The sequence below is a fragment of the Engraulis encrasicolus genome, chromosome 18, assembly GCF_034702125.1.
Source record: "Engraulis encrasicolus isolate BLACKSEA-1 chromosome 18, IST_EnEncr_1.0, whole genome shotgun sequence".
In the NCBI taxonomy this organism is placed as follows: Eukaryota; Metazoa; Chordata; class Actinopteri; order Clupeiformes; family Engraulidae; genus Engraulis; species Engraulis encrasicolus.
Window position 1 is genome coordinate 17,212,814 of NC_085874.1, and position 23,074 is coordinate 17,235,887.

Consider the following 23,074-nt stretch of genomic DNA (forward strand, 5'->3'; position numbering starts at 1 on the left):
AAAGCCACAACAAACCCTTTCTGCATTTGCACTTGTTGTTCTGTATATCTCCTGTGCACTTTGTATCTGCTAGTGATGTTGGCTATGATTATGTCCTCGTTTGAAAGTCGCTTTGGTTATAAAGCGTCTGCCAAATGCAATGTAATGTAATGTAATGTTAATAGTGATATTTATTCATTTTGAAGGAACATGGAACAGGATGGCCAGTTCTACTGTAAAGTCCCCACCATCAGCATTACCATCCAGCCAACCATAGCTGTCCAGAATGTTTTGCAGGTTAGCTCCGTAAAAATGCATGCAAGCAAGCACACACGCACACACAGTCGCGCGCGCTCGCCCACACACGCCCACACACACACACACACAGGAGGAAGAGGAAGAGGAGGTGGTGGAAGAGGAAGAAGAGGACGAATGGTACCCACGGAGAAATACATTCGACGAAACCACCTGTCCCCCTGGTTTATCACTGGTCCATCACTGTTACTCACCAATGTTAATGACTTCATCACTTTACTGTTATTGGTCCATCACTGTTACTTGTCCTGTCTTGCACTTTGATGTCAGTCTGTAAATGTCAGTCCTGTGTCTATGTCCTTTCAAGGTGTAGAGAGAGAAACGCTATTTCAATTTCCTTGTATGGAAATTTCCTTTGTTTCCTTGTATTACCTGTGCATATGAAGAAACTGACAATAAAAGCTGACTTGGCTTGACTTGACTTAATTGTACAGCTTTATCAGTAGGCCTATCCCCTCTCCGTGATCCCATTTAGGGGAGTTTGGGGGTCACTGCAGTACTGCCATACAGCAACCCAGTGGCACAGCGTAAGAGCAGCAATGCAGTAAAGACCTAGGAAAATCTTACAATGCTGGTCTTACTTACACTGTGATTGCACTGATGCAGTGATGTGGGTGTGATTCATTGAAGTGTTTCATTAATGGCCACTTTCTTGTATTTTTGTGAAACAATAAATAGGCCTATATACTAGGCTAATTGTGCATAACAAAATACAAATTACAGTAAATGTGCTTTGTGTGCAGGGCTCGAAATGAACTTATTTCATCACCAGCCAAAACGATTAGTAGGTATTAATCTTACTAGCCAAACACACACTCTCTAATGGGTCAACGTGGCCAGTAAGTTGGTCTTTTCTACCAGCCAAACTGAAAATTCACCAGCATTTGACCGGTTGTCTGGTGTTAATTTAGAGCCCTGTTTGTGTGTATAAAAGTACTAAGAATGCTGTATCCCATTTACTCTTGTATGCCATACTTGAACGTTTCTGCTTAAATTGATTAAAATGCCACAATTACCCCTTTTCAAACAGCATAGACGAGAGTGATAAACATTGTCTGTACTTTATAGCTAGACGATAACACTGACCTTCAGAAATGCACACACATTTGCACATACCAAAAACAGTCAATGGCAGAGATTATCATATGACTTGTATTGTGAGACAATCCAAGGATTTGCTGTGAAAGAAATAAAAAAAAACATTTACTTATTCACTGTCTGATGCATGTAACGACATGTACTGCCCTGCACAAACTGCGTCTGCAATGTGGAAGGGAAAATAATTTTTTCAAAAGCTGCAACGCACACTCACACACACAAGGAGGGCTGACATAATGCTTCTGCACTGAGTTAACCTGAGGGAAGGCAGGCAGCGAGAGAGAGAGAGAGAGAGAGAGAGAGAGAGAGAGAGAGAGAGAGAGAGATAGGATAGGGTAATGTGAGGAGAAAAAGATGGAGAGGGAGGGGGACGGACGGTGGAAAAAGGAGAGAGAGAGAGAGAGAGAGAATGAGAGAATGCAGTATCGGCATGGGTCGGCCCGGTCCACTGCAGAGGAAAGTTGTCTTTGGCCAGACTACCAGAGCAGCACAGCTCAGCTCAGCACACTGCAGTACAGTACCGGGGCTCAGCACAACACAGCACAGTAGAGTAATGGGGATTTCCCAGCCCACCTACGGGTCAGTTAAGGACATACAGGGAGTTTTGCTCCTGGTGAAGCAGCCGTGAGCCTTCACAGTGCAAAAATGAGAATCTTAGCAAGCTTATTTTTCTCGTTTCAACATCTAATCAATCTTAATTTCAGTTAAAAAAAAAAAAGTCCCTCAATAACAAGTGCTTTTGAACTTGAATTTAGAACAACTTGTTTTAAGACATTTGTCCATGGCAAACAAGTGTATCTAACACAAGGCATAAGGTTAAGCATAGGGAGCACCAATGTAAAAAGGTCAAAAGGTTATACAAAGAGTAGGCCTAATAAAAATGAATGGTTAGAAATAGTAGATCACACTTGACCTCACCACACCAGACAACCATGGGGGGACCTAAGTTAGGAAGTTAGACAGACAGACAGACAGACAGACAGACAGACAGACATCTGGGGGCAGGGGAAACCACAGTAACCAGAAACATCCTGACGCTGCAAATCAACCAAAAATCAGCAAAATGTAAGTAGGACAATGTATTAACCAGACTAATGTGAGCCAGAAGAGCCGAACAGAAATGAGGGGACACCTTCCATAAAACCATCTTGCAAAACACTTAGAGAATCAGAATGCGCCTTCTCCAACCATATGACTGTATTATTGCATTGTTGTATTGACTTGCGGTATCTCAGTAAACTCTTGATCATTTGACCAACTCTGCCTTTGTGTCTCTCATTCCACCTGCGAACATTCTAATCTTACAAAAGTTACTTATGGACCTTTTTTGTGCGTAAGCAAGATTTGTACATGAGGCCCCAGGCCCTGTCTCGAACTCGCAACCTCACAGTACCCAAGTGGTGGAACGGTCTCCCAGAGGCAGCAAGACTAAGCACATCTCTTGCAGCCTTCAAGAAACAAGTAAAGACCTTCCTCTTTCGAGAGGAGCTACTAAACTAATGCTTGAGCTGGCCTAGCCCCAGGGCAGACTCTTGACATGATGTTTAGTTAGTTTAGCTTAGTTTAGTTTGAGTGTGTGTGTGTGTGTGTGTGTGTGTGTGTGTGTGTGTGTGTGTGTGTGTGTGTGTGTGTGTGTGTGTGTGTGTGTGTGTGTGTGTTTGTGAGTGTGCTGTGTGTGTACTCTTTATTGATTTAAAAAAACAAAAACAAAAAAACAAAAACAAAAAAAACTAACCCCCCTTTGCAACTGCACTTGTTGTTCTGTATATTTCCTGTGCACTTTGTATTTGCTTGTGATGTTGGCTTGATTATGTTCTCTTTTGAAAGTCGCTTTGGTTATAAAGCGTCTGCCAAATGCAATGTAATGTAATGTAATGTGTGATAATGCCCGTGTACCACAGTAACTCCCCAATGTGATGTCCATGTAACCAGGGCCGGATTAAGATGGCATGGGGCTACCTAGGCTACAGGTTGCTGTGGGGCCCCCCGGAGTGCAAATTTTGTGACAAATTTACAGAGAGTGCCATAAAACAAGCTAGGAATTAATGATGATGTGTATGTCGACTGTGCTCTACATGACAGATGAATGTTTCCATATTGCATCCTGTCACAATTCTGCCATTTTTTACTTTTGGCCAAACACTGGCCCCCTGGGCCCTGGCAGGTGGGGGCCCCTAGACTGCAGCCATATCTAGACTTTGCATTCAGGGCCACTGACACCTTTGCCTGGGCCTGGGACAAAGTAATCTGAAAGACCCCCCTACCCAATACATACAATGCAAGGGGAACCCAATTCTTGGCCCCCTATCTCATTGGGCCCGGGACAACATACCCCTTTGTCCCCCCCTGTCGACGGGCCTGTTTGCATTAATCCGGCCCTGCATGTAAAACAGCAACTCCCCCATGTGGTGATGCCCATGACTGTGCCAGCTGGGCAGTGGGCATCAGGACTGTGCCAGCCAGGAAGGGAAGAGTGGGAGAAGCCACCCAGGGTGGAGTGGAGAGTGGGTGGAGTAAGGATAAATCATCATGGAAATGCACTCCCTATCTCTCTACACAAAGATCTGCTACTCATATCATAAATATGGGCATGATTAGCCGTTACAGTGCACCGTGTGTGTAACCTAGTATACACACATACACACAAAAGCCTTAGAATCAATCTACAGGGTGCGTCCAGCCTTAGAAATATGGACAGGAGTAGCACAGTGGACAGTGTATATAGCCTACTGCAAGTGCGTATGTGTGTGTATATGTGCGTGCAGTGCGTGCATGCATGCATGCGTGTTTTTGTGTGTGTGTGTGTGTGTGTGTGTGTGTGTGTGTGTGTGTGTGTGTGTGTGTGTGTGTGTGTGTGTGTGTGTGTGTGTGTGTGTGTGTGTGTGTGTGTGTTGCGTCACGTGTGCGTCGTGTGCGTGAATGATAAGCTACAAATAGGTCACAGCTACACACTTAGGCCTATATTGGCTGTCTTTTGGCTGTCTAAAAAAAGCACACACATAAAACCGAACTGCTTGTATGGCTCATGGCATGTTTCCAATGTGCACATATGCACAAAACCCATTCCAACGTCACCACCCACTCATTTTCCACAGCTTTGACCACAACACCAGTCCTAGTTTCTGGTCCAAGGAATATGACTTGTTCTCCTGACACCCATAAAAAGGTTGTTTCCCAACAAAAAGCTTCATCAATAAATGAAACAATAGCCCAGTTTATACTACCCCCGTTTATAAACGGGGCCATTGGCCCAGGAACTTAAGCCCAGCTCCTGTACCAGTTTATACCGCCTGGGCTAGGCCAGAACTGGGCCATGTTGTCCAGGTAACAGGTCCTCCAGTTAGCCCTGATACTTACAGGTCATTTTTGAATGGGTTACCACAGCTACCATTCCATTTAGAATTTTAAGTTGGCCTGCAGTATAAACGCACCAGGAACTCTAGCCCTGGGCTTAAGTTCCCGGGCTTCAGTTCCTGGGCCAATAGCCCGCAGTATAAACGGGGCTACTTCAGACACAGCATTTCCAGTTTTATGATTACATTTGACCCAACTGCTGCTGAGCAACTTGGTTGCCACGACAACTAACACAAAGCTCCGAGTGTTGCGGTGCGTAGGATGCTGTGGGTGTTAGCTCATTAGGCCTATGTGGTGCTAGCTGGGGACACGTTTAAATAACATAATTGCTCAATCTACAGCCCACAATTGCTCTCTGCTTCATAACCTCCCTCACAGCATCAGTGTGGCAAGATTAGGGCTTTTATCTATAAGCACTAAGGCTGCACAATTTGTATATATTTTCAAAAAAGTATACTGATTGGGCAGTGTGGGGTTTGTTATGGGATACCTGGCTGAGTCTGACTGAGTTCATGCTGATTCTATAGCAATAGTGGATGCTTATATAATGTTGTGTTTCCATTAGTGTGGAGTGTCGAGTTGCTTGTCCAAGATCTAAGCTTTTTATGCACTTTTGGCAAGCAAGTCATCTGGGATGCAGCAAGAAATCTTCAGCATTGAAGCACACAAATGTGCTCACCTCATTATTAAAATAATTTCAATCCATCTCTCTCCTCCTCTCCACATCCCCCCCCCCCCCCCCCCCCCCCCCCCCCCCCCCCCCCCCCCCCCCCTCCCCCCCCCCCCCCCCCCCCTCCCCGCCACCTCTTACACAGTCATACACAGACATGCCCCCCGAGCACTGTATACAAGTGTCCAAGAGCACACAAACAAACAATAAGCTTCCACTTCAGAACCAGCAGCTATATTGTAAATCAGTTTAATAGAATTACATTTAACATTCCTGTTTCCCCATACGTGTCCTATCTCTGTCCAATTCTGATCTATTTTTTTCTGTATTGTATTGTATTGTATTGTATTGTATTGTATTGTATTGTATTGATTTCTATTCTACATATTCTAATGATTATCCACATAGATGCCTCATCAACCATGTTCCTGTTCTCTAGCCTGATAAACCAGACTAAATGTGGATGTCTAATTTACCATGTTCCTGTTCTCCACCTCCTCCTCCTCATGCTACTATTCCCTCTCCTCCTCCTCCTCATGCTACTATTCCCTCTCCTCCTCCTCCTCCTCCTCCTCCTCACTATTCGCTCTCCTCCTCCTCCTCTTTCTCTACTACCCCCTCTACTCCTCCTGTTATTCTTTCTCCTCTTCTATTTGGTAGCCTAAATTTAAAGAGAGTGTGAGACATGTTGGACCCGACAATTAGCGTAATGAAATGTGTTAGGCCTAATAGGAGGGGCATGGTTGCAGGAAGACATGTGCAAAGAATGATTAAATCATTGGAATATTTCATGCATGTGTGGTGTGCTTTGCATTTGGATTTAAATACATGCAAAAGTGGGATTTGTTTGAATAGGTCTACTTCATGTCAGTAGGCAATGTAGTCAATGCATACAGCATGTGTTCATAGGTTTCATTAATGATTACATTATCCTTGGCATTTCTTTAACCTACATCACGCGCGCACGCACGCGCGCGCGCACGCGCGCGCACACACACACACACACACACACACACACACACACACACACACACACACACACACACACACACACACACACACACACAGAGTCCTCCCACGCATACCCCTCATGACCGCCGTTTCCATGGCACTCCATTTCCTGATGTCATAAAACACGCTGCTTTGCCACCCACATACACCCACTCACAGAGAACCATAATATCTCAGGACGAGGTGCACGCTTTCCACTAAATCCCATGAGTGTATGTGTACTAGGCCCCAAAAGCAATACCAATTTCAACAATTACTAAAACACACACACACACACACACACACACACACACACACACACACACACACACACACACACACACACACCAAACTCCAAGCCATGCACTTTTCTGGTGCGAAACGCCCTCTGCTGGAGAATTTTGCAAACAGTTACAACAGTGTTGAAAAGCTAAACATGCCGGTATAAAATGAGCTTGTGAGACGGCAAAAACGAATTGACTTTAAACTATAGGCCACTAATGCTGGTGATGATGGACCGTTGTTAAGTATAAGTGGACCAGTCGTACCTTTTCTTACGACTTAGCATCAACCACAGTCTAGTTTTACGCCGGACTCAATTTCATGTAACACACACCGGAAAAGCATTTGTTTACTATCCCCACATGGTCGTGTGAGAGATCAGAGAAGGAGAGATGCAAGTGTTTATGGACAGCTGGGCGAAATTACTTTCTTAATAGAAAAAGGATATGGACGAGGAATTAACTGTAAGTCAGAAAACAATATTTGCACGATTATTGTGGCGGGTGTGATTACGTTTGACGACAATTAGCAGCGATGGTTCTTGCCAACTACAGTGTGCATGCCTGTTTCTGCCTATGGCTGGTGCCCTGATAAACATTTGACTAAACTTCTAAGCTAAACTTCTCGTAACTTTATGCCTTCAGGATGGCTATAGTGCGCCCTGTGAGCGGTGTGCTGCAGTGGAATGGGGCGTGTCCGACACTGGGCAGTTTTATTGCAAGTCCTGTCATAACGTAATCGAGGTAAGTAGGAGGCAGCTGTAACTTCATTTGAAAATGTTATGTTGTGTATGTCAGATGATCAGACTCACTGTGGTGTCCAGGAAGTCTGCAGTTGTAACCCAAGTGGTCAAAATATTGACCAAACCTGAAGATGATAATTTGGGCTGGAAAAGTCAATTGTAAAGAGATCCCATTGTAAGACCAATTCTGTCCATTGAAGTGAATGGAAAATAAGAACAATAAGGCATATTTACACACTCAAAATTTCTAAATGAAAGAAGAACCAAACACCCAATTTTCAGGTGTTGTTTATGACCTTACAGGCTATGTTTAGACAAGAAACCGACCATTTTAAAAAGATACGTTTTTCAGATATTCAATTATTAATTTTTCAATGTATCCTAATTCATATTCTGAGGGTTGTTGTATTCCATGCTGGTTGTGTGATATGTAGAGCCAGAAAAGAGCTTTCAAACAACACCACAGACATCTTTTTGTGACTAACACTGATATATTCAAGGCTGAATGTAGAGTGTCCTACCACTGACTTGTATACTATATAGTATACAAGTCAGTGTGCCCTACCTTCATTTGTAAACCTTTGCTAGTCTGTTTCTCCCTTAATATTCATGTCAGATTCAAACCAATGCAGTTCTGGGGTGCTACCTTACTACTAAAAAGGCACATCAAGTATGATTGAAATCCGGGTCGGTCGGGTCCCAAAGTGTCTGATTTCACGTGAAATGACCCACTATCATGATATGTTTGAGTCTGTTATGAATACCCTTATTTTATACACGAATGTTAAACTGTGTTCAATACAACATTATGGGAAAATACCATTTAGCCTACGGCTTCAAAACTGACTGCATTATCCCAGGATTCAATATGCGACCGACTGTAAAATTAAGAATGTGACCAACTTAACCAACACGTAATTGAATAAGACCTAATGCTGGTAGTTGGATAAGTCTAAAGAGTAAAATGCATATTCTGATTTTTTTTTCCAAAATGTGGATTAAATGGATTAATGTTTATGTTTGTCATCTGCAGAGGGTACAGGAAGTTGATGACGCGTCAACAGTGTTTTCCGGCGGTAGCGTCCGTGCCATTTCACAAGGTTCAAAGAGGAAAAGAGAAGGTTTGTAGACGTGTTTACGTCTGCTGGCTTTCCACTGTACAGTACAAGCCCATAAGCAAGTAATACACCTATAAGGTTTCAGGAAGTCACAGTTTCAAAACTGGAAATAAATTCATCCAGAATTGGAGCACCTGTTCGATCACTGCACCTGCAAGTTTATAGGAATCAGTGCAAGCAATGCTGTATTCTTCCTTACTTTTTATGCTCACCTGACACCTATCTTATTTGACTGGGGCAGCCTAATGGTTAGGGAGGTTGTCTTAAGATCAGAGGGCTGCAGGTTCCAATTATCCCACCCATGCCTCTCCCTACACTTCCATCCAAGGCTGAAGAGCCCTTGAGCAAGGCACCTAACCCCACTCTGCTCCAGGGACCGTAACGAATACTGCCCTACAAAGGCAAAGTGCCAACATACCATGGCTTTGGAGGCATTGTTCTCAGTTTCAATGTTGGCGTAGTTACTGCGCTCTGCCATTGTAAGGCAGAATACCCCGTAAATAACTGTGGATTTGGATAAAAGTGGCAGATGAATGTAATGTAATGACCCCTCTCTCTCTCTCTTTGTCTGTATTGTCTATCTCTCCCTCCCTCTACAGAGCGTAAGAGAGACTGGCTGCTCATCGAGGGCTTTCAGTTTGTGCTCATGCACCAAGCTGACTCTTTGCTGGCTCTAGGGGTCTGTGCACAGTTTAAGGTTTGTGTGTCTCTAGTATTGCTATGGAATTGCACATTACTGTAAATCAGGGGTGTTGAACTATTTGAGGGTCACTTCAAATTGTATGAAGTCCTCCAAGGCCGCACTGAAAACACAAACCAGGACTTCCCCCTGCACCTAAGGCCTATATTGAAGGTGGCCACCTTTACAACAGACCCCACAGAATGTCTATTTGCACAATTACCTTTTTACCATTTTTTACATATTTACATACATCACATTTTTTATCTTTACTATTTTTATGTTTTATTTTCCCCTCCCTGACTATTCCTGTTATTTGCGTTTTTGGTATTTGTCTTGAAATGTCCATGTGGGCATTTGTGTATTTGTGTATTTATGTAAGCTACTGGATACCTGAATTTCCCCCTGGGGATTAATAAAGTTACTCTACTCTACTCTACTCTACTCTACTATTAATGCACATACAAAAGATTCACTAGAATCCTCTCAAAAACATTAAAGAATGTTAATGTAATAAGCTGAATTGGCATTAAGAGTATGTGCAGAGATCTTATAGACAGAGATCCGTCATCCTAGTTCTTTTCCGGTATCCACTTTATGTCAGGTGAACGCCCCTTTAGGAGACCTTCGGTTAGGAGACCTTCGGAGTCTTGAGGTTGAGAATAAATGGAGTCCCCTTAGCGCTGTAGATGGCGGTAGCGCACTTCTTGTGCAAAAACCTCAAAAAGAGAGGAAGAAGGAGACCCAACTTGAGCACACTCTTTTGCATTGGGTGGGCGGGATTTGAATGCTCTTTATTAATCCAACCTCTTTGGTATGTGTGTGGTTGTTTTGAGTTATTTATTCATTTCAAATCTTTTTTTTTCAGGATGATGTTCTGTGGAATTTATGGCAGCGGTACCTCCAGAAGACAAAACAAGCCTATACCGATAAGCCAGTCTGCTTGGGGAAAGTATCTGCTGTGAGTGTATGGTATTGTATTACCAACTAGAATGGCACTCAGTGACTGTAGATGTCAAGGACACACTGTAGTGCTTTCCAGTTGTACGTATAAGTTGGATGCAGAAGTGCATCATAAGATCTCAAGGCAGGGTCCAGCAATGGTGAAGAATCCCCAAAAAATCAATAAATCAAGCAATGACTCAATCTAGGGCTGCAAGATTATGGAAAAAATCATAATCACGATTATTTTTTTGAAAATTATAACAAGATGAAATATAACCAAGAATGAATTACATACGGGATGAGCAGAATAAAATGAATTGTAATAATTATGTAAAGGCAATGAAACTTAAGTGGACAGATTTCTTGCCAGAAACACAAGCCTGTCAGTATGTTCTGGCTTCAAGGACGATCTCAAAGGTAGGTCACTATTGCCACGATTAAATCACGATTAAAATCATAAATTCGATTTCACTATTTTATCACGATTTTGATTATTTTTCGATTAATTGTGCAGCCCTAACTCAATCGTACTGTGCCTCTCATGCCCGAACTGGAGCTCGGCATGGTGCGACTTGACCGCCACTTTTTGCTTTACGATTGAGCTGTGTTGTGCCTATTCGAAAAGCAAAAAGGGGCGGCCGAGTCACGCTTTGTCGAGCTGTAGGCCTACCAGAAAACTGCATAAGTGTTTTTTTTATAAAAGTGTCTGCTAAATGTAATGTTGTGTAATCATTTCTGTGTGCTGCTGAAGGCGTCAAAGGAGGCGGACAGGGACTCTGTGGTGGAGTCGGCGAGCCTGGATGGCTCTCATCTGAGCGGGCCGAGCCACGACTCAGAGGCCGAGCTGAGTCTCGGATCGAGCGCCGGTATGATACCAGGATGACACACGCGACTAACTCCACCTTAGCTGCCCTACGGGCGGAGCCATAAGGCAGTAGCTGTACAGAGGTTATGGTTTGCGCCGTTTACATTTAGTTTCTTTTGTGTTTATTCGGATTACTCTAAAACTGCTATTTCAGATGAAACATCTGTTCAGGAGTTGTTTTTTTAAGACACAATACATGTTTTTTGTGAAATCATTGGAAACCTTCACAATGACGCAATAACAGAATATAATTCAACTAATTTACGAAACATGCACATATGAAATTATCCTTGTATTAAAATGATCTCCTTGCTGGAGGAAACCGTAGCTGCTGTGAGAAATGAAAATAAGACAGGAAAATGACTTTATAGCGCAATCTACATTTTACACTTTAGAGATCTATGTTTCTCCCTATTAAGCAAGTTCTAAATGGAAAACAGAAAGGTATACTGAATGGTATCGGGGAAAATTGATTGTTAGAAAACTAACCAAAAAAAAAGATATACATATTTTAAGACTTCCCCAACTTCTTACTGTTGTCATCTAAGAAACAAAGCATCCTTGAAGCCTAAGGCAGACTATTCCAAAAGAATGGTATGCATTTCTTAATTCCTACCCACCGGCCCACTTAGTTTACACTTAACTTTTCGTTTCTGCCTCTAAACACCCATTATGCATGTTCTCCCTCCCTCCCTCTCTCCCTCTCTTCCTCTCCCTCTCTCTCCCCCTCTCTCTCCCCCTCTCCCTCCCTCCTCCTCTCCCTCCCTCCTCCTCTCTCTCTCTCTCTCTCTCTCCTCCTCTCTCCCTCTAGGCCTCTCTGATAATGAAACGCTGGACTCCAGCTCGGTGTATGGTCGGGGCTCTGCAGGTCATCGTGGCGGCCGGAGGCATCTGCACCTGTTGGGCATGCCCAGCACCCTGGCCCTGTGCCACCTGGCTCTGCTGTGGGCACGCGAGGCCATCACGCTCGCCGACCTGCTCAGGTGATACATACAAGTTATTATGGCACACACTGTTGATTGGGGAAACGCTATTTTGATTTGCCCATTATGAAACAATGGGATGCCCATTATGTACTGAAGGAAATGGACTGTAAAGAACATTTGAATTTGAACTTTGACTATTGGATAATTATTACAATTTAGTTATAGTTTGTTCATCCCTACTATACATTCTTGGTTATATTTCCTTTTGTGATTTTAAAGATCATTCTGCGCAAAATTCAGTTCTTTGTTGTAGAATGATTGTGATAATAGTGATTAAAATTTTTGTCTAAATAATCGTGATAATCATTTTTTTCCCCCAATATCGTGCAGCCCTAACTGTGTGTGTGTGGGTGCGCGTGCGTGTGTGTGTGTGTGTGCGTGTGTGTTGCAGATTTGCGTCTGACAAGCATATTCCCTATCTTCATGTCCATGATGTCTTCCCTGACGAGATGAGGGTGAACGACAAAGACTGTGCCGTCTTTTACGTGGGGGTGAGAGACTGCTGCTCAAGCTCACTGACTTATATACACCATCATGGTTTAGTTTTAAGCACTCTGACCCCTGCTATTTCCAAAAGAATGTTTACAGACTTTTGACAATTTGCTGAAGTGTAATTCATAGTGCATGGGGTGTGGATGAGTTGCGGCCCACTGCATAGAGACGACAGACCCATGTGGACCGTACAGACGTGTATACATGTTGTTTCTACTGGTGTCTGGTTTGTAATTACAATCTCTGGCATACTGTATAGACATCCTAGCGTGAGCAGTGAGCCAACATGGCTGAAGGCACAAACTGTCTGAATGCAAATGCAGACACAAATGTAAACACAGGAGTGGCTAGTTCTATGGTGGTGTTTGCCCCGGGTTGTCCCTCAGGCAAAAACATGTTTCTCTTTCTCTGTCTCTCTCTGTCCTCCCTCCCCCACACAGAAACCCCATTTCTCCCTCAAACACATACTCGTCCTGATCCTTTGTCTATGCCTCCCTCTCTCTCTCTCTCTCTCTCTCTCTCTCTCTCTCTCTCTCTCTCTCTCTCTCTCTCTCTCTCTCTCTCTCTCTCTCTCTCTCTCTCTCTCTCTCTCTCTCTCTCTCTCTCTCTCTCATTTTAATCTAGTGGTTCAGCATGACACAGACTTTTCGGCCAAAGCCTTCTTCAGCATCAGACGTAAAAAGAAACAGTTGGGAGTTGATCACACTTTTTGAAAAAGACTACTGTATCGAAGCCCTAATTGTCTTGTTTTGTCTCGTCTCTTCTTGTCTTGTCCTCTCCTGTGTGTGTGTCCCCTGCTGTAGTCTTTGCCCTCGTACCGCCACGTGCAGGAGGAGGCCGTGTGGCTGGCGGAGCTGATGGAGCTCCCAGCCTTCCCCTCAGTCACCCTGGACTGCATGCTGCACCCCGCCCTGCTCAGCCTCCGCTACCTCCACGATGCTAACCTGCCCGGTGGGTATGCTTTTCAGGAAGACACCTAGGGGGAGACAAAATTGTTCTTTGTTAGCCTGACTCTTACCTGTGACCTGTGTAGATTGGTGCAGTTTCATGAGCTCCATTCACTAGTTCTGGGAGAGCATGCGTTGGATTCAGAGGTTTTTTTGTCTACCATTTGTCCGTCCTTGCCACCAACATTTTTTTTCAAAACCGTTCTCCGTTTTGTCTTTTTAAAGAATTAATTTGTAGTAGAGAGAGTCTACAATACACTTGTTGCATGACTCCTTGATGCCAGTCATCATTGTGATGTACACAACAATCACTTCAAAATTGGAGATTGGACAGCTTCTCAAAACAGCTGAGTTGTGTGTGTAGCTCTTGGAGACCCCCCGGTGGAGCTGTGCAGAACTACATAGGTGTGGCGAGAGCTGTGAGAAACAGTTGAAAAATATTCAACGTTTTTGATGTGATTGATGAAGATAGTTCAGGAATATATTTGCATCTTTAATTGATTTGTCTGCCATCTAGACATGATGCACGACTGGGTGTGTCGGGTGATGGAAGTGTCAGGCTTGGACAAAGACATGGCTCTGACTTTCAACCCAGCGTCGAAGGTCAAGAGAGTGCGGCTGCTGAGTTACGACCTGCAGGCCTGCGCGCTCATCATCGTGGCCATGAAGCTGCTCTTCAGACTGGACGATGAGGACGAGGGGTGAGCACTAGCCTGATTATCATCAACGTTCAAATCTCTTCGAGACTTGGTCTGACCAAGAGCATAACAATTAACATTTCCCAAACGGCATGGTTGACCCACCTCCCTTGGTTTGCTTATGGTTGTTTGCTTACCGACAAAGTGGGAAGTGTTCCCGTATTTTCGGGAACTCAGAGAGTACTTGCATTACTCTTGACCTGACTAGTTGCAACGCTGAAAGTATTGCGTCACTAGGAGGGCACAGCCTGGCTAGGTGAGCGCCACTCTAAAAGCTAAATTCACACACGGTACTAGCAAAGATTTTCTTAGTAGAGTAAGCTAATTCAAACTCAAGATCGGTCTCCTAAGTTAGTGTTGTCTCCTCCTCCTTCTTCTCTTTCTGTGGCATCTGGTGACGGCTCTGGCTCAAGATAAGCGCTACCGCCATCTACAGTGTCAAGGGAACTCTTCCATTTATTCTCAACCATAAGTCTCCAAAGGTCTCCTAACCGCAGGTCTCCTAAAGCGGCGTTCACATGACATCACATGGATCCAGGAAATGCATGAGTTTGAATCATCTTACTCTACTCTACTCTCTTTGTTACTAGCTTAGTTCCCCCAGTTTAACTGCCACTGTAAAAGCGAGAAGTTTGCTGTCAATGATCCAAACTCTGTACAATTTTGTAAAAAACAAACAAACAAACAAACAAACAAAAAAAGCGATTACTCTTCAGTTTTGAACTAACATGATGCTAGTTGGATAGTTGTGTATATACAGTATAAGCGCTAACACATGTGACATCTTTTAAAACTCATCTGTAATTGTTCGGACACAACAATATAAAAAGCATGATCATGAAACGCTGTATATGCTGGACCGCTTTCTTCACTGCGCTTACCTCTCAAGCAACAAGGCTCTATATTTGTTCTGGATGAGTGAAATGGTTGACTCTCTGTGTTGTCACTTGACCAATATTTACCTAGAAACAGGGGGCGGCACAATGTCGAGAAACACTCCCCTGAATTGAGCCATTCGTTCCAAAACAAAAGAGAGGTGAACGTGGCATGTAGTGTTCATATGTCTATGTCAGGGGTCAGGAACCTTTTTGGAGAGAGCCATAAACGCCAATTTTTTTTTTAAAGAAATGTTCATGAGAGCCATGACATTTTTTAAAAACACTGAATAAAGCATGTATTTCAATTAAGCCCAACAATTGTAGAGTGTACTGTCAAGTTATTGCTTTTATTGATGACAGGTAAGTATAGGGTTGCCAACTGTCAACTTCATTATGGTGAGGGTCTGGGAGAATTTTGTATTTCTTAGATGTAATTTCCTGCATTTTAACACTTTTTAACCTCCCTTGTCCCGTTTCAACTCCATATGGAACCCGTACTTTTATTTATGAATACAGGAATGGTTGGCAACCCTAGATAAGTAAGAGCCATATGCAGTTCCCAAAAGAGCCACATGTGGCTCTAGAGCAGTGATTCCCAACCAGGGGTACGTGTACCACTAGGGATACGCAAGCACCCCCCAGGGGGTACTTGGAAAAAAATCTTAATCATAACAAATGAATGGAGCATAGTCATATTGATAGAGGAATAGATATACAACATTGATTAAGCGAGACAAAAAAGGTTGGGAAACACTGCTCTAGAGCCATAGGTTCCTGACCCCTGGTCTAAAGCCATAGGTTCCTGACCCCTGGTCTAAAGCCATAGGTTCCTGACCCCTGGTCTAAAGCCATAGGTTCCTGACCCCTGGTCTATGTGGTAGTGGCTGAGCACTACCTCCTCCACATCCTCTGCCATGGCTGAGATGCCCTGGATATGGCACCAGAGAGGCGCGAGGGAGACTCCTTATCTTCTGTCATACTGCTCTGTGATGAGTTTGCTGTTCAGGGTTGCCAGATGAGACTGATGATGTCCAGCCTTAAAAAATGCTCAAAACCCGCCTGGAAGCATTAAATCCTGCCCAATTCCATTGATTTCTATGGCCAAAAAGTAGCCAAAAAACCCTGCCATTTTTACCCACAGATAACCATCCTAAGCAGCCCAATTATTGCCCAATCTGGCGACCCTGTTGCTGTTACTGTGTGTGGGGTTGTCCTTTGACTAGCTAACGCCTGGTTCATGAAAAGTCTTCAACTTTTACTGTCGCACAGGCATGCGACTCGGCGTTTAACACAGCATCAAGGAATAAGTATATTATGTTGAATTGGTTTTTCAGCAGACCTTCGGCAAGTACGGTAATGTGATCGCTTTGGCTCAAGACCCCACACACAGACTGTTTACGAATGGCTTTAGTGTAGAGTTACAGAATAAATGTACAGAATGGTAGAGCGTGCATGCACTTAATAGGGGAATACTTTAAGCCAGTAGTGGGGAACCTTTTTCATTTGAGCCACTTCAAATTCAAAGGGCCGTACAAGTTCTCAGAGGGCCGTACTATGGACACAAACCAGGATTTCCCCCTGCACTTTAGGCCTAAATTGAGGGCAGCCACCTTTAAAACAGACCCCACCTTCTCTAGGTCCACTGAAGATAACTTAATTGTATTCAGGGCTCTAAATTAACACCAGCCAACCAGCCAAATTCTGGTGAAAATTCTGTTCGCCTGCTAGAAAAGAAAACTTACTAGCCACTTTGACTAATAATGAGTGTATAGTGTGGCTACTAACGTTTAACATCTACTAGCCAGATCGGCTAGTGATGATTAAAAGTTCATTTATAGCCCTGATTGTATTGTAAATGTAATTTCTAAGATTTATTTACAATATGTCATATTTCATGTGAAGTTGTATAACATTAAAATCATATCGGGGGCCAGATAAAACAATACAAATGTTTCCCACCCCTGCTTTAAACCACTCTACCTGGTGGAGTGAAGTCCAATGTAAATGTATTTGATCAGTGGCAAGCACCAACACACCAACACATGGTGTACTTGGAAATTAAATGTACACACGAGTGATTTTCTGAATATTCTGATTTATTTTTTTTCTCAAACACTTGTGTTAATGAACATAGTTTGTGTTTTCAGGGTATGGTCTGAAAACTGCGGCAGTGACAATTCAGTCAACATGGCAGATCAAGGTACGGTATTGTATTGATATAGGTTTTTTTCCAAGTCAACTCAAGCAGAGGCTCCTGTGAGGAATTGTTGTTTTTGATTCATATGTCGCAAGATATGTCTGTTTGATGAGCAATGGTTAAATATTTTAGACAAATGATTACTAGTTTTTCAGATTCAATTATAGTATATGAGGGGTGGTTTGGTAAAACTGCAGCTCAATGAGCAGTTTTAGAGCAGGCAGATACATGGTTTGAGATGTATACACAAACTAGAAATGCACTCAGATAGTACAGACCTTCACCAAGGACACTCTTTGAGAAAACATTTGACTATGTTATGAATTCCCTGCAATTTGAACGGTTCAAGTCATTTGTAGAACATGTGTCTGTTTCATGCTAATCTTCTGCTAAAACATCCACTGTTTGATCCACTTCTCTGGCTATTGCAGGGCTCTTCAGTTTGTGGTTGTGGTACGAGACCTTGGAGAAAGCCCTGGAGAAAGCCAAAAAGAGAGAGAAATATCTCACTGCAAGGTAATTTCTTGGAGACTGAAAATACACAGGCTTGATGTTTGGTTACAACAGCAACACTAGTGGAGTTTGTTTCTGAATACTTCCAGCTTTCCAGTCATGTTTTTAAATAAGTGTTCTTGTCATGCAGTATTTTTATTATTATTATTGCACATTTTGGAGTTAGCCTTGAACCATTAACATTATCAAATGTTATTCTATTTCAAGTTTACACGTGCTAAACTGTAACTGTACACTGTGTGCGGAATTATTAGGCAAACATGTTTTTGGACCATATTGTCTTTTTTATGCATATTTTCCAACAGGAATCTATATGAACATGAAAACCTATGGGATTTAAGCATTCCAGGCAATGCATATTTGTATAAAAAGATAGGGGTGTGGTCGAAGGTGCCCAACACCTTATATCAGGTGTGCATAATTATTAGGCAACTTTGTTTTCTTCTGGGAAAATGGAGAACAAAATAGATCTAACAAACTCTGAAAAGTCTATAAACAATTTTGAAGTCTTCTAGAGGGATGTGGCTGTCTTAAAATTGGAAAGACGTTGGTCACGTTAGCACAAAACTATCAAATGCACCGTTAGAAAGTCATCAGTCTCATAAGAAATGTCACTACCAAAAATTGAGAAGAATTAAAGGTGAAATACAAAAAAAACATTACCCTGCAGTCCTATCATATTCCAGAATAGAAACCTACACCAAGTGTCCATTAGAACAGGGTATTAAGCACTCAGAGGCATGGCCAAGGTAAGAAGGGATGACACCAGACAACCATTTAACAAGTTAATTAAGTCAAGACTGGGTCAAAAATACCGGGGGACAGAGTTTTCAAAGGTATTATGGATGTGGGAAAGTGACTCTTGACGGACAGAGTGGATGAGCCCATGGCTGGATTTTTGGGAGGAAGAAATTGCATCTTTTAAGAAGACAATGGTATTTCTGCAGTACTTTGCTGGCATTTGAGTGGAACTCAGGAACTCATCTGAGTGTGCACATTACTGATCTAGCCATAGGCTCATCTAGCCTGGTCCTGACCATCCCATAATACTACCATTTCATTTCGTATTTATGGTCTGGCATTTGTTTGCTCTGAAGCGATTGTAGAAAGCAGGAAGTTTGCACTCAGTTATAGTTTGAAATTATTGGACACCTCTCACCCAATCGCTGGCAGTTACTCAACAACAACTTAGCGCAGACCAATGGCTCTGGCGCAGATGTGTACGTCATTGTCACGAGCGTTCTCCCCCTTTCGTCCCCACGTGGGGGGCGTATTCGATTATTGGCTGTTTTCTGGGGGGGCGTTGCAATCAAAATTCTACTGCTGCAAGCACTCCACAGAGAAGCACGGCCAGACTACAGTAGTGGAGCCAATCCTTTGGCGGAAGTACGTAGGATGGCTCGCGAGGCTAGCTCTGGCGCAGATGTGTACGTCATTGTCACGAGCGTTCTCCCCCTTTCGTCCCCACGTGGGGGGCGTATTCGATTATTGGCTGTTTTCTGGGGGGGCGTTGCAATCAAAATTCTACTGCTGCAAGCACTCCACAGAGAAGCACGGCCAGACTACAGTAGTGGAGCCAATCCTTTGGCGGAAGTACGTAGGATGGCTCGCGAGGCTAAGGCTCATCTACCTGGTCAATTAACAGTCACTTTCACTAGTTCATAAAACAATTGAAAAACCTGTCTAAAGACATTTCTTGACCCAGCCTTGACTTAAATTTCTTGTAGAGTGGTATTCAGGTTTCAGCCTGTTTTACCTTGGCCATGTCTCTGAGTGCTGAATACAGTGTTCTTGTGGACACTCAATGTAGGTTTCGGTTCTGGAATATAACAACATTGCAAGGTAATAGTTTTGTGGTATTTTCATCCACAATTCTTCTCAATCTGGCAGTTACTTTGTGAGCACATGGCATGTGACACTGATGGCTTTGTAACAGTGTATTAGATGGACATGACCAATATTTCAAGACAGCCACACCCCTCTGGAAGACTTCAAAATTGTTTATAGTCTTTTCAGAGTTTGTTAGATCTCTTTTGTGGCCCATTTTCCCATAGGAAAACAAAGTTGCCTAATAATTATGCACATTAATTATGGCCTGATATAGGTTATTGGGCTCGTGAGATCACACCATCTCTTATTATACCAATATGCATGATCTGGAATGCTTAAATCCAATATGTGTTCATGTCCATAAAGGCTGTTTGCGGAAAATATGTATAAAATGGACGATATGGTCAAAAAACTTGTTTGCCTAATAATTCTGCACACAGTGTATAACCATGTTTCTTTTTGTTCTTCAGTAAAACCTGGAAGTCCTCCAACACCTTGATTTTCAACAAGAAGCGCAGATATGAGATCCTCAGGCACAGACGTAGGCGTCAATTTCTTCTTTAGCATTGACACGCCAGCTAACGTAGTGATGTATCTTCTCAAATCGGCACATATTTCTTCTACATACTACATACTACATACTACATACTTCTACACAATTCTGCTACATTGAGCCCGTTGACATTACCACAATAATCGGGTTATTAGAATAAACAGGTTATTGGAGTAAACGGTTTATTGCTGTTCATATGCCCGTCTGTTGCCTTTGTTCCACTCAAATGTGTGACACGAAGCTAGAATTTAAGGCTTGTGATTGGCTACTTATCCTTCTAGAATGTCAATAACCTGATAATAACCCGATTATGCTGGATACATGTAATCAGAAATCAGTTTATTAGCCAAAAACCTACCTGTGCAAATCAGATTTCTCATCAACCGATAACGGCAATAAACCGATTATGAAAAGTGTTTATTCAGTTTACATGAGCGCTTGAATAAACCGGTTACTCCAAAAACCTGATCATAAACGGTTTATTGATGCGCATATAAACAGTCTCATTGTGTGCAGAAACAGAAACACACTGTTCACACACTTGTCTTTTAACCTATTTATGCCTAACACATATGCAAAAAAACCACCCGTTTAAACACCTAAGCTGTTTTTGGAAATAGGTACTGCCGACCTATAAAAACCTAAAAATCTCAGCCTTTGAAGCAAATAAAACGTGAAATACATCAAAAGATTTTTAAAAAAGCAAAGACCCTCAGCTTGCATTAGAACTTGTTCATTCAGCTCTAACATTCTAACAATTCTTATTTTTTTTTAAAAATCTCAAATGTCATAGGCCTTAAAGTTGCGTCAATCCAGCTCCTGGCGCTTTGGTCAATTTTGTGTGATGCAGCTTTTGACATTAATGGGTTAAATATGTGTAGGGGAATATGTGTAGGGTAATTCCAAGTATATAGTTTAATGTTAAATCAACTAAGAAAAGTCTTGAATCCTCATTTTCTTGACGAATTAAATTGGGTTGGGCGTCTAATTAGCGGGGTTGCAACTGTCTTACTGTGCTATATCATTTACAGTAACCATGTTATTGGAATACCCCCAAAATAGTGGCGAGTTTGGATTTCATTCTGATGCTTTGTTTTTGTTAATTGAGGGGTGTAACTCACTTGTCCTGGCACTGCTCTCCTCTATTGGCAGGTTTGGCGGAGCACCTAAAAAGCTCCTTCCAGAAGCTCTCTGGCCTCCCCCCAGAGTCGGCCCCTCCGCAGCCCTCCAGTTTCGTTTTCCGCTGGGGGGAAGGGCAGGGCTCGCACGGCCCCAGCTTCCACGATACCAGGCTGGACCACCTCACCAAGGAGGAATCGGATGCCAGACTAACGCCTGCCAACGAGAAGTACTGGCATCCGACTCTGAAACGCTGTAAAGACACGTAAGGCAGTGCACTGATTTGCATTTGATTAAATGTTCTCTAACCGTGTATTAATGTTCTTGCTAGAATCTTAAACTAGAGAAATTCAAAAGGGTTTCTGTTCAGCTTGGAAGCACAGCTCAACTCAATGAGAGTGTCATTTTCACTCTTTTCATGCAGTCATCGCCCTAAGCTTGTTTCCAAGGTGGTATTGACCAATTATATTTGGCTTGATAATTATTGATCATTATTGATGATTCCATATTTAGCTTGATTTATATAATGAAGGAGTTTTAGTCTGACTTCGGAGTCCCTTTGATCCTCTCACGATATGCTATTTTGGACACTGATGAGCAGCTGAAGATTTTCATGTGATTGCCCCACAGATGCAACTTCTTCCTCTCTCTACATTAATTCATTATATTTGTTGCAGCTTATACCCAGTGTGCCGACCACCACACTCTCTCACATCATCGTATGCCTATGTGCTGTCTCCCATCAGGTGCCCAGACCACTACTCAGAGGTGGAGGCCACCCTGCCCAGGATGTACGTCTGGCTCCTGGGCCTCTTCTCCTTCCTGCTCCGGGTCAAACCCTCCTGGTTGCACCTGGAGGTGCTCAGAGTGGAGCGCAGCTTCATGAAGAGCAAGAAACGGAAAAAGAAGAAGAAGAAGAAGGAAGAGGAGGTGGTGGAGGAGAAAAAAACTGGGCCAAAGAAGAAGAAGAAGAAAAAGAGCAAAAGAGAGATACAGAAGAAAGACATTGACAAACAGAAAAAGAATGATAAAGAGGGGAAAGAAACAGGCAGTCAAAACAAGGACAAGAATCAGGACAAGAGCAAAAGAAAGAAACAGGAGGAAGAAACAGTCAAAGGGAAACAGAGAAAGAATGAGAGAGAGAGGAAGGATACTGACATGAGAAGTGGACTGAAGACAAAGAAAAACAAAAACGATCAAAGGAGCAAATAACTGTCAAGAAAGCCCTTACACTGATGAAGGCTGATTTATTTTTTTTATTTTTTTTTAAACAAAACTTGGAAGTGTCAGTTGCTGGGGCTTGTTGTGTCATCACTTACAGGGAGCAAGGCGTGTCCGAACATGTCAGCTTTATAAACTTTTTTCTGTTTGGATTGTGTTTTCACTCATGGTGATCTCTGAGCATCTGTGGACTATTTTTTTTCACATGACGGTATATATATATTTTTTTAATTCTACGAACCCATGGCAAAATTGACTTTCAATTTCATGTAGCCTAATGAACAAAGTATTCAAAAATAATGGGGCGGAAAAAATAATTCATTCATTTCATTCAATAAACCAGAATAATGTTTCAATAAATTCATTGGTGGTGAAAACACTGACTCTCTGAACCTGTCCAGTTCCCTTAAATTGTAGCCTACCTTTAATCTGCGTGTTGCCCAGATTTTAACAATTTTATCATAACTTATCAAACTCTCAATCATCCAGCATAATATTAAAACAGTTGTCATTTAGTTCGTGCTAAATATGTCAATTTTGACGTTTAGGCCCAATAAAGGCATTTATTTGGTCACCCCCAAACACAACCTTTAGGCCTAATTG

The 23,074-nt window shown here is 42.7% G+C and overlaps 1 protein-coding gene across 1 annotated transcript; it reads left to right on the forward strand.

The window, feature by feature from the left end:
- The first annotated feature begins 7,060 nt into the window (after positions 1 to 7,060).
- Positions 7,061 to 22,878, forward strand: taf1b (TATA box binding protein (Tbp)-associated factor, RNA polymerase I, B). The gene is made up of 15 exons (XM_063222389.1): positions 7,061 to 7,152; positions 7,333 to 7,431; positions 8,464 to 8,551; positions 9,148 to 9,245; positions 10,096 to 10,188; positions 10,924 to 11,038; positions 11,849 to 12,020; positions 12,415 to 12,514; positions 13,319 to 13,466; positions 13,980 to 14,163; positions 17,186 to 17,238; positions 17,667 to 17,751; positions 20,049 to 20,119; positions 21,284 to 21,515; positions 21,997 to 22,878. Exons 1-15 carry the CDS (start codon positions 7,135 to 7,137, stop codon positions 22,460 to 22,462), a joined length of 2,022 nt encoding a protein of 673 aa, XP_063078459.1. The 5' UTR covers positions 7,061 to 7,134; the 3' UTR covers positions 22,463 to 22,878.
- Positions 22,879 to 23,074: the final 196 nt, after the last annotated feature.

Bases quoted from the DNA above. Each gene is read 5' to 3' on its own strand.
- taf1b (XM_063222389.1), top strand. The intron at 9,246-10,095 runs GTTTGTGTGTCT...TTTTTTTTTCAG, and splicing joins GGGTCTGTGCACAGTTTAAG to GATGATGTTCTGTGGAATTT. The intron at 17,752-20,048 runs GTAATTTCTTGG...TTTGTTCTTCAG, and splicing joins GAGAAATATCTCACTGCAAG to TAAAACCTGGAAGTCCTCCA.